Raw genomic sequence first — 11,707 nt, 5'->3', positions numbered from 1 at the left:
TTCCAAGCTATACAGACTTCAAGCTATACAGGCTTCAAGCTATACAGAGCTTCAAGCTTCTATTAGGGCATCGTGGATACGTGCGGCTGCGCATCCCGCAAACTCTAAACGCGTCGCGTCCTCTTAAACACCGGACAAGCATCAATATTTATCCACTATAGGTGGAGCAGCTATTGGCCCATAGCCGCTTGTCTCTAGCTCATTTGACTTGAGGCTTAAGCTGCTTGGATGCCAGATGTAAAGTTTTCCCCTTCAGCCGGGGCCCCTCGAAGAAAGGTGACAAAGCGAAAGGGAAAGAAAAAGGGAAAAAGAAGAGGTAATACGTACAAGAGGTTTGCCAATTTTGCGACAAAACGGAATAAACCAATGGCTCCAGCGCCCGAAAATGGCCTTCCGACTAGTAAAAACTTGAGTCGAATTGGTGCAAATGATTCCACAATCACAGACTCCATCTCCCGTCAGACATATGCCTGGCGTTCGTTGCCCCCCGCCGTGGTACCCCATTGGAACAAGGGTGAGAGGAAGGGCTCTACCTTTCCGATAAAGATCCCCACTCTCAAGACCTTGGCATCGCGGAAAATTGCGGGAAAAGTCTTGCATGTCCAGCCTGAGCATCTAGCGGCAGCCCCCCAGTGGTCGATTTGGAGAGCAGTATGGGAAAACATTCTCCTTTTGCATAACGACTCCCCGGCTGTGTTCAACTTATTTGCAAATTTTTTCCACACCGAGCCAACCTTCAGATCCCATTTCATGACGTCTTCCCCCACCTTCTACTATACCGCCAGCCCAACGATCGAAGAAGAGGCCGTCCAACACATCAAGCAAAGCCGAAACTTGAAATTGATCAACACGTGTCTTCCAGGTATCCAAGGCGCCAAGCATCGATTAGAGGTTTTTTTTCGTAATGTGAATATTTCGAATGATCTATCCCTATATTTAAACAGACTCACATACGGCCCTTTTGTCGTCTTGAATTTAGCACCCTGTTCCGCCGTCTTTGCCGCTCGCGAGGATATCTTGTCTTTGTTGAAAATCGACAACTTGGCTGCCCTCGATCTCTCGTCGTTTCCGCAATTGGACGATAATCTCTTGTACAGTCTCGGTTTGGGTCTCAAGAATGGAAAGTGGCCTGAATTGCGGGTTTTGCGGTTAAGCTCCAGGAAGGGCGGGGCGGTACAAATAACAAGTGCTGGGTTGAGCAGGTTTCTATTTGACGTCTCGAGGATTCCAATGTCGAAACTCTGCTGTGTGGAAACTAACGTGGCCGTCACAGAAGTTCCCAGGGCTGGTTCTGGCTGGGAGTTGACCAGTGACCCTGTTATCAGTAAATTGCCCATGGCCTTGAAACTATTTTTCTTGCATAACCAATCAAATCCAGCCAACACCGAGTCCCATTCCCCGCCGCGTAATTTCATACATGACCTTTATAGTCGGATCGTCCTCGACGTGACCGTACAAGATGAGGACTACCCCACTGATACTCAAAATGTCTCGCCGAGGGATGTGTGCCACCAGATGGAAAAACTATGGAGTAAACCCTCCACCACCACTCTCTTGAGCTATTGCTATACTTTCAGTGCTGAAAACGCAACTGCAGCGGTGGAGAAGGTTAAGGCTACTCCAGCAAGAGGGTCAAAACCCGTATTGAAAGTGAGGCGTACGGGGAACGCAAAAAGCTTTTTCGATTTGTAAACATGGCATTGGTGGGTTAAAAAAAACTCAGCATACGCAAATATTTACTTTCAGCGATACTAATTTAAGGTTAAAGTGAGTATTTGGCTATACCGCATCTGTTCCATGGTCCCGAGCGTAGCTAAAGCAGACAACTTGGGATAGGATAAAAATCTAATTAGAGCGGAACCCTATCTAAATGTAGTGAAGCATACGAGAGATAATATATTAGATAAGCTTTGATGTATCAGATTTGCGTGATAAGAGTTGTCAAAAAGGCACGAGACGTTTTTAACAAAATCTAGTGTATTTTCGTTTATAAATAAGTTTATACGTAATGAAATACCTAAACATAATATGCGAATATATCAAATTGTAATTATATTATCATATATATTGCATATATATTGCTTAAATATGAATAATAACTGATTTTAATAAATAGTAGATATTCGCAAACTTAAGTTGAAGACCTAGAGTCGTAATTGTGTAACCAGAATTATCCTAGTATGATATACACAGAGTGCGTATTTACATCACTACATATACCCGCAATTGCTTGGGTACGCACCGGTTACGCTTAAACGATTGGTGCTCTTCCACTATAATATAAGCCTTTCGAGTATAGCTGCACAATATCTAATAGAGTAGGGATATACAACGTCCAGCATTGGTTATGTAGTACTGGTCAGACTGGGGCCTTGTGATGCTTCATGGGGCGCCGCAGACAGAGACTTGGTGTGCCCCACGTGTGCCCTCCGCTCATGTGTCTCAAAATACCTGTCCTATTAAGCGGAGCCCAAGGTGACACACGTGCATGCAACAATGTTTAGCGGTCGACCCGTTCGGTAGCCAGGGTTTATATACAGGATATTAATATATATCCAATAGACATACCCCACGTGTAGGTGGGTATATTGTAGCCTCTCTATCAAATTGCTAGAGAGTCGGGGTCTGAAGCCGCCTTTAGCCTAAGTTCTGTATGCCGTTAGTAACTTAGTTTAGCGTGTCTAGTTTACAATTTATAGTGCAAATAATGTACTATGCTCCGTATCCTGGAGCCCTTTTAACTCAAAGTTAAACCTAGTGATAAGGTTTCTCTTAATGTGCTTTCCCCAATTACTGTTAGAAAACATTATCTGCCAATACGTGACAACTAAGATACGCATGCTTTCCTTTGGTCTGAGTAAAAAAGATAAACGGCCGTATATAGGTGCGGGGAATCAATATTAACGACAGCTGAAACCACCTAACGTTTGAGGGTAGTGATGTCAGGTGGTTTCAGTCATGGTTTAAGAGAATAAATTGCTGATTAGAGGCGTGATTACTTGTGACAGATTTTCCCATGACCCTACTGACGCTTTAAGTAAATCCTTAAACGATTAATCCATACTTTAAACGTCTAAGCTTTCAATCTTTAAAATGCAAAACGATTAGCCTCTCTAAAATATTATCACCCCTGAGAACACCGCTTTACTTCAAGGGCCAGCCCCGCCACGGAAGCTTGGAAAGGACACTCTCATGTTTAATAACCTTGCAAATGCTAATCGTTTTGCAGTCACACGAGTTAATTAACATCGTGTGATACATTGCTAATTTATTTAAGCAACACGTGGAAAAAGAAACTTGATAATCAGAAGTTGCAGGGATCTACCACGTCATGGACCACACGTAAGATCAACCCACACATTTGTCTTTAATGCCTCACGCCCGTTTATCCCATTTCAGTTTAGTACGTACATGCCTACGGTTTGAACTATCCCATGTGTAGCAAAATTTCCACATATTTCCTTACTCACATCGTGCTGAAGGATCCTACTGAAGCACAATACATATCCGGAAACCGTCAGTCACTGAACTAATCTTTACTCGACTTTTCAGATGGTGATCTGAGAGCTACGAGACGTATTAACTGACATCACTCTTCAGTAAGACCAACGACGGGGTTTATACTCAATCTGGAGTTGGGGATTTTTATACGTCCTTTGACATTCCGGCAATTATCCGAGAAGCGGTTAAATGCGTCATCTTTCCCTGCCTTCCCAATAATATAAACCTCCGAGAGAATCAAGGGTCACTGCGAGCAGTGAAGAGAGAGTTATATACGTAGTTTGTACATAGCAGAGCTTCTCTTAAATCTTCATTTACCTGCAGTTAAATATCCTGGTGACGGGTCTACGAATGACGGATTTCCTTTAAATTCTAAATATTTACGATCAATACCGCATTAGTATAATAGCGAGTTGCAAAATTCCATACGGGGTAGACACACATGTATAGATAAAAGGGCACGGGCCATTTCCCCACAAATTATCACTCAGCGTGCTACCATGTGGCTAATACTGCTTGGAAGTTCTCCCTAACAAGCTTTTTATGCAAATCTTTACGCTTTATCTGGTAGCCTCTAACACATAGTCTTGGCTACGACTATAAATTAATTCCAAGGCCCAGTTCAGCCCTGAAGCTACCCAATGCAGTATAAACACGATTAAAGGAGTAAATATCCGAAAGAGTTCGTGTAACCATTTTATCTCTTCGAAGACCCGCCCGAGAAGGTGAGGTTTGAGTGCTCTGCTGCACGTGCCACAGATTTGCAGCCTCTCGATCGAGAGAAAACGTGGGACCAATTTACCGCGAATTAATTGCACGCCAACTTAAGGTTTCCTCGACGTGACCTAACCAATGCACGCTGCAGCTCCACGCAGGGTCACCGTGAAATATTTCACAGTGCGTTTGGACAACGGCGCATCTTCAGGCAGCGTATGGCCCGCTGTAACCAATACCGAGGCAATATCCTCCCCGCGATATTAGCTAATGCTTCACCCTGGATGGAGTATGGGACCACTTATACCACTGCAAATCCCTGGATGGAAAGCTCTATCACGTGTAAGGCAAACTTTAACCCAGACCCCAGCACGGGGACTTTAACTTGTGCCTAAACTATACACGTTTCAGGCCAAAAGTATTGGCGCTGCAAAAAATCCGGGGCACACACCGCTGAGCAATTCTCTGGAGTATCTAAACTTCTTGGGCTATCTATCCGAAACTCTTGGAAGTAAAGGCTTGTTAATGTCACACGACAGTTGAATAAAAAGACTTCCAAAGATATATTACACATGGGGAGTAGACTTCTGCTGTGTGTGATAAGCAGGAAGAGGACTAGAGAAAGTGGTAATCGGACGGCCCCATGTGCTGCGCAAATTATAGAGGCACGTTTTCCCTAAATGCCAGAAGCGAACCCTAATAAGAAGAGGCCTACAAATTGCTTTTGCACTCGTGCGAGGATCTCCCCTGCCAAAAACCGGGTTTTCCCTCTCTAGACGGCAATTTACAGCCAATTTTCTCCCGTGCAAAGTTGACGCACAGGAATTTTTCTGCATGATCGTGCATACAATCAATAAATTCCTACGCTAAACATGTAGCGTGCGAATACATTTCTTTGTAATACCGAGTTTCATCGCCTATCCTGGGTTTTTGGTGACCGTAGCGGGAGTCCAGAGTCCATATAAATATTCCTGGGTGCCCCCCCCTCCTAAGCACTAATATATCATCCCTTTGTATCTTTCCTCGCACATAGAAAAGTTCCTGTTTCCGTAAGATGCCTGAACAAAACAAAGAGAACTTGACCGCCGGTGGTAACGCCGCGTTCCACAACTTTATCAATGATTTCGCACACATCGAAGATCCAATGGAGAGAAGAAGATTGGCCTTGGAAAAGATCGATGAAGCTCCTTTCGGCTGGTACCACGTCCGTGCTATCGTCGTTGCCGGTGTTGGTTTCTTGACTGATTCTTACGATATTTTCGCCATTAACTTGTCTGTTTCCATGATGGGTTACGTCTACTGGGGTGGTAACATGCCAGCCTCCACCTCCACCTTGCTCAAGGTTTCCACCTCCATCGGTACCGTTATCGGCCAGTTGGGGTTCGGTTTCCTTGCCGATTACTGTGGTCGTAAGGCCATCTACGGTATTGAGTTGATCATCATGATTGTTGCCACCATTTTCCAGTGCATGACTGGGAGTTCTGCCGTTTTAAACTTTACCGCTATGTTGACCTTCTGGAGAATTGTCATGGGTATTGGTATCGGTGGTGACTACCCATTGTCTTCCGTTATCACTTCTGAGTTTGCCACCACCAAGTGGAGAGGTGCCACCATGGGCGCTGTCTTTGCCAGTCAGGGTTGGGGCCAGTTGTTTGCCGCTATTGTCTCCTTGATTTGTGTTGTTGGGTACAAGGACTCGCTCATTGACGTAAACTCCAATGCCGAGTGTGGTGAAAGGTGTATCAAGGCTTGTGATGCCATGTGGAGAATCACCATCGGTATGGGTGCCGTTCCAGCCATGATTGCCTTGTACTTCCGTTTGACTATCCCTGAATCCCCTAGATACACAATGGAGATTGCCGGTGATGATGTTAGAGCCCTCGCTGACACCAAAAGATTTACTTCTGGTGGCCACGGTAATGCCAATGACCAAGAAATTGCCGGTTTGCAATTGGACATTGAACGTGCTACCGCCGCTGCTGAATTTAAGAATGAACAGGTTGCTGCTATGACGCCACCAAAGGCCTCTTGGAAAGATTTCCGCACTCACTTCGGCCAGTGGAAGCACGGTAAGATCTTGCTTGGGACTGCCGGTTGTTGGTTCATGTTGGATATTGCTTTCTACGGGTTGGGGTTGAACTCTGCCGTGATTTTACAGACCATTGGTTACGCCTCGTCTAAGAACGTTTACTGGAAGTTGTACAACTCCGCTGCCGGTAACTTGATTTTGATTTGTGCTGGTTCTATCCCAGGCTACTGGGCTTCTGTTGCCACCATCGATACCCTTGGCCGTAAGCCAATCCAGATCGGTGGGTTTGGTATCTTGACCGTCTTGTTCTGTATCATTGGTTTCGCCTACCACAAAGTTGGTGACCACGGTTTGTTGGCCCTTTACGTCTTGTGTCAGTTCTTCGAGAACTTTGGTCCAAACACCACCACCTTTATCATTCCTGGTGAGATCTTCCCTACCAGATACAGATCCACTGCTCACGGTATTTCTGCTGCCAGTGGTAAGATCGGTGCTATTGTCGCCCAGACTGCCTTGGGTACTTTAATCAACCATAACTGTTCTAAGACCGACGCTAACTGTTGGTTGCCGCATGTTATGGAGATTTTCGCTCTCTTCATGTTGCTTGGTTTCGGGTTGGCCTGGTTGTTGCCAGAAACTAAGAGAAGAACCTTGGAAGACATTTCCGAATCGATTCACGGTGAGGCTAACATTAGAAAGTACGTTGTTGCTGGTTCTGTTGCTACTCATGCTGACTCTGAGTCTTTCAACAACGAATCTAAATAATGCTGATCTCGAGTTGAGATTCTCTTATCGTTTTTCATTCTTACTCTCTTTTGCGCTTCAATTCTCTCTCCCATGCACTTTTCGTTTGGGTTTTATCCAATTTTACTATTATTGAATTCCATAATAACTTATAGACTTAACTTTATTGTAGAGATTTTTAACCACGTTTTCATGTCAGCTATTAATTGGCGTGTGCATTACATGAGTGCATCTGGAGCCAGGGAGGATGTGCATGCGTCGTAAGTTCTGCGAGCATCTCCGTTCCCAAGTTTAAGCTTCAAGAGTGCTATCCGCTAAAATCCTAATATCAGACTTGTGGCTTCTCAAGGGGATTTATAGCTTAGAAAGGCAATCGTCTCATTTTGTTGTATCCACCGGCGTTGATTTACTGCCAAGTCACGGTCCAGTCTCTCTATGGCATTGGTGAAAGCTTTACGGGGGAGGGGCACGTGGTAAAGAAACCACGAATCCTAATGCAGGACTACACCATTTACCTGAGACATAGGATAAGAGATACAGAGACTTGGGCTCTCCCCAGTGGCCCAAATCAAGCAAGGCGGTAAGTGCCATTGATCCATGTGATCTTCACCACGCACCAGAGGCAGGTAAAGCAAACCACACCGGGCCGTTCCCAATACCGCCTCAACCCAAAATAATTTACTGATATGAGCTTACTCAGAGTAACATGTAAAATCCACAGATGGTAATCGGAAGTAATCGTCCAGACCAAACTCAGTCAGGATAGAAGCTACACACAACCGGCTCTTGTCAGACAACGATGCACCTGCCGAGAGGGTACGAGAGTCACTCAATGCCGGAGAATACTCCTTGGGTTCACGTGATGCAGATCGACATAGGACCACTTATGTCCTGCATTTTACTTCCAGGTGGGAAATTCACAAGCCGCCATTGGCTGAATCTCGAAAACTCCTACTGCATCTCGCTGGAAGGACGTGCATGCACTGAAAAAATTGACAAGCAATGGGCCATGAAGTCAACAGTAATCGGTCACACTCCACGCTCTTAATCATAGATTAGACGATTTGCCTTACACCAACGCAATTTCGTCGTTATCCAATTACCCCTTGTCATATTCTCAGCCCACTTGTACATACGCTGCCGTTATGTTTATGAGAGCCACCACCAGAAACAAGTTCACAAACTCGTTGTTCACCACCACGTTCGCGATTGCGTTCACGTTGGTTGGATTAAACTCCGTCATTCCATGTCCTATTGACCAGAAAAACATGGCCAACGACTCCGTCTCCCCGTCCGAGGTTGCCGCGAAGAAGCAGGGCCCGGTCGTATCTGCCTTCTCTGACATAAAGGACGTTTAGTTCGAGGTTTGGGACGCACCCCGATATAACTCACAAGAGTCTGAGGTAATTCTACCTCGACCTCCAGCATCGCATTCGCATCCTTGTAAACTACTATTTATTGCAATGCTTCTCAGCGGAAAGGGGCCATATCTGTTATTCCCCGCCGCTTCGGATCCTTTTCCCCTTTCAATGGTTTCGCCCCACTCGTTGCCTTCTATTACCCCCTCTATTACCCCCTCTATTTATTAACATTCCTCCCAGCATTCAAAGCTAGCGTGTACTTTCATTTTCCCCGGTATCTTTCTGGCTGAGGCTGCTACCCGTCACACAACCCTGGGAAGTCAAGCCAGAGCGGTTCCAGTGTATATTACGGTCTAATCCGATCAATCTCTATATAAATTTCTTAGCATAATACCCTCTAGATGCAACAGTGCAAGATTAGTAGACTCACGTGCAAGAGCACGTGCTCCTCACATACGAGGGCGTTTCTGACGCGTCCCATCGTTTTTACGCGCCGAAAAATAAATCCTGGCAGAGTTCTGTCACGCTTCAGCCGTTGTTTTCGTCCCTTATGCTAGCTCGGTTATATAAACAAAGCCACACCATCTTTCTCAGTTTTGCATCCGCCAGATTAGCCCCATTTGCTCGATTCCATTTTCCTACAGCCCCCCGTAGAATGGCCAAACAACAGACTCTCTCTATGTTCTTCAGCTCTTCCAAGGAGGCCACAGAGATCGAAGTTAAGGAAGTCAAAGAGGTATTCCAGAAGCAAGTGATTGCCGATCCAGAAGATGCTACGACCAAAGTCCAGGAAACCCCAAAGAGAATTTTGGCAGAAGCGACTGAAAGCTTGTCCAAGAAGGTGAAGACAGACGAAGAGCTTCCAGCGACGCAAGTTATTGAGGCAGATGTCACTACCGTTGAAACCTCTGTGGAAACTAAAGCCTTGACGGAAGCCGATGTCCCAACCTCTAGCAAGGCGTTGGCAGCTGGCCCCATCCCATATGCCGCGTTGTGCAAAGTCTTTGAAAAGATCGAAGACGAGTCTGGCCGCTTGAAAATCACTGCCTACTGCACCGAATTTTTCCTCGAGGTTCTCCAATCCAACCCCTCCAAACTCGTGCAAATAACCTACTTGTTCATCAACAGATTGGGCCCAGACTACGAACCAGGTTTAGAGCTAGGACTTGGGGAAACCTTGCTCATCAAGGCAATCGGCGAAAACTACGGCCGCCCAGCGGCAAAAATCAAGGCGGACTTCCACGAGACGGGCGATTTGGGGATTGTGGCCGAACAGAGTCGAGCCTCGCAGCCCACCATGTTCAAGCCCAAGCCGTTGGACGTCGATACGGTCTTCAAACAGCTCACCGCGATCGCGCGTTCCACGGGAAAGAACTCCCAGGGCGCCAAAATCAGCATCATTGGGAAGATGTTGACCGCTTGTAGCGGCACTGAGGCGCGTTTTTTGATCCGCTCTTTAGAGGGAAAATTGCGCATCGGGTTGGCGGAAAAGACCGTGCTAAATGCGTTGGCTGCGTCGTTTGTGCAGTATGAAGCGGCCAGAGACGCCAAAAAGCAGTCCCCACGACAGATGGAAGAGCTGCTAGCCAAGGCTGAGGATATGATCAAGGATGCGTTCTGCCAGGTGCCGAACTACGAGATTGTCATCACGAATGCCTTGCAGTACGGAATCTTTTCGCTCAGCAAACACTGCACTTTAAAGCCGGGGGTGCCGTTGAAGCCGATGTTGGCCAAACCTACAAAGTCCATTACCGAGGTATTGGATCGTTTCCAGGGTGAAGAGTTCACCTGCGAGTACAAGTACGACGGGGAGCGCGCGCAGGTGCACTTACTCGACTCTGGTGAGGTCAAGGTGTACTCCCGAAACTCCGAAGACATGTCGCAGCGGTACCCGGACATTATCGATGCGGTGAAACACTTCCTCAAGCCGGATGTGTGTACAACGAGCTTAATTTTGGACTGCGAGGCGGTTGCGTGGGATCGCGAAGCCCAGAAGATCTTGCCGTTCCAAGTCTTGTCGACGCGTAAGCGCAAGGACGTGGAGGAACGTGACATCAAGGTACATATCTGCTTGTTTGCGTTCGACATGTTGTGTCTCAACGGAGAGCCGTTGATTATGAAATCGTTGGCCGAGAGAAGGGGCCTTATGGAGAGCGTTCTCAGTCCCGTTGAGGGAAAGTTCCAGTATGCCACCACGATGAACACCTCGTCGATCGAAGAGATTCAGGTGTTTTTGGACAAATCAGTCTCGTCGGCGTGCGAGGGGTTGATGGTGAAGATGCTTAATGGCTCTGAGTCGGGGTACGAGCCGTCCAAGCGGTCGCGCAACTGGTTAAAGTTGAAGAAGGATTACCTAGCAGGGGTGGGCGACTCCTTGGATTTGGTGGTGGTTGGTGCTTACATCGGCAAGGGGAAGCGAACCGGGTCGTACGGGGGGTTCCTCTTGGCAACGTACAACCCCGATACCAGCGAGTACGAAACCACGTGTAAGATCGGTACCGGGTTTTCAGACGAAGACTTGGCTGCCTTGTACCTGAAGTTGTTTCCAACCGTGATTTCCCAGCCAAAGTCGTACTACGTGTACGATACAACCAACGGAAACGCCAAGCCGGATGTATGGTTTGAGCCAACCACCGTGTTTGAGGTCTTGACCGCGGACTTGTCGTTGTCGCCAATCTACAAAGCGGGGCACAATGTCATGGGCAGAGGGATATCCCTCCGTTTCCCGCGCATGCTCCGCGTCAGGGACGACAAAGGCACCGAAGACGCCACTTCCAGTGATCAGATCATCGAGATGTACGAGAGACAGGCGTCGTTGAACTAGAATGTGTTAGATAGGGGCTAGTCAAATAATGGACGGGATGGTATCGGAACACTGGACTAACACTCAGCCAATGGGTTGTTGCGTATGCACAATGGGGGGTGTATTTGGTCAGACAAAATATCAAATTTTTAGCAGGAAGTATTCTAAAGTTATGCAACGGCTTACGTGTGTCTTTCCAGGGTTTGGCCGCTTAGTATCTCTGCCATGGACTTAGTCTTTCCGTGACATCCACCCGGGAGAGCAAGGGAATGTATCATACATATTCTGAAGCGAATAGATATAAATAAGTCGCCTAAACCGTTTGCTTTATCGACTCCAGAAACTTCGATGCTTTCACCATGGCTTGCGTTATTCCAAGGTTAGGGGGGGTGAAACCGCTCTTTACCATGTACAGCTATATATCTAACAGTCTATTTGCTATTGACTATTCCAATTTATTTTTACGTAACGCTGTAATCGCATAGGTGTTAACCCCGATATGGCTCGGCAACCTTCAACGCCGAGAGAACGTGCTACACACAATACACGTGACTA

At 46.7% G+C, this 11,707-nt stretch overlaps 3 protein-coding genes across 3 annotated transcripts; all 3 read left to right on the top strand.

Annotated features, from left to right (window-relative positions):
• Nucleotides 1-223: 223 nt before the first annotated feature.
• On the top strand, nt 224-1,881 carry BABINDRAFT_163120 (uncharacterized protein). Its single transcript, XM_019129726.1, has one exon. It carries the CDS (start codon nt 367-369, stop codon nt 1,690-1,692), a length of 1,326 nt encoding a protein of 441 aa, XP_018983425.1. The 5' UTR covers nt 224-366; the 3' UTR covers nt 1,693-1,881.
• Nucleotides 1,882-5,152: 3,271 nt separating this feature from the next.
• BABINDRAFT_66181 (uncharacterized protein) lies at nt 5,153-7,137 on the top strand. The gene has a single exon (XM_019132471.1). It carries the CDS (start codon nt 5,270-5,272, stop codon nt 7,007-7,009), a length of 1,740 nt encoding a protein of 579 aa, XP_018983424.1. The 5' UTR covers nt 5,153-5,269; the 3' UTR covers nt 7,010-7,137.
• An 880-nt stretch (nt 7,138-8,017) lies between these two features.
• Nucleotides 8,018-11,592, top strand: BABINDRAFT_15064 (uncharacterized protein). Its single transcript, XM_019127228.1, has 2 exons — nt 8,018-8,345; nt 9,040-11,592. The coding sequence occupies exons 1-2, from the start codon at nt 8,134-8,136 to the stop codon at nt 11,171-11,173; spliced, it is 2,346 nt and encodes a 781-aa protein (XP_018983423.1). The 5' UTR covers nt 8,018-8,133; the 3' UTR covers nt 11,174-11,592.
• Nucleotides 11,593-11,707: the final 115 nt, after the last annotated feature.

This window comes from Babjeviella inositovora (genome assembly GCF_001661335.1).
Source record: "Babjeviella inositovora NRRL Y-12698 unplaced genomic scaffold BABINscaffold_12, whole genome shotgun sequence".
Taxonomy (NCBI): Eukaryota; Fungi; Ascomycota; class Pichiomycetes; order Serinales; genus Babjeviella; species Babjeviella inositovora.
The sequence above is the reverse complement of the archived record's forward strand: the minus strand, read 5'-3'. Positions and strand labels throughout refer to the sequence as shown.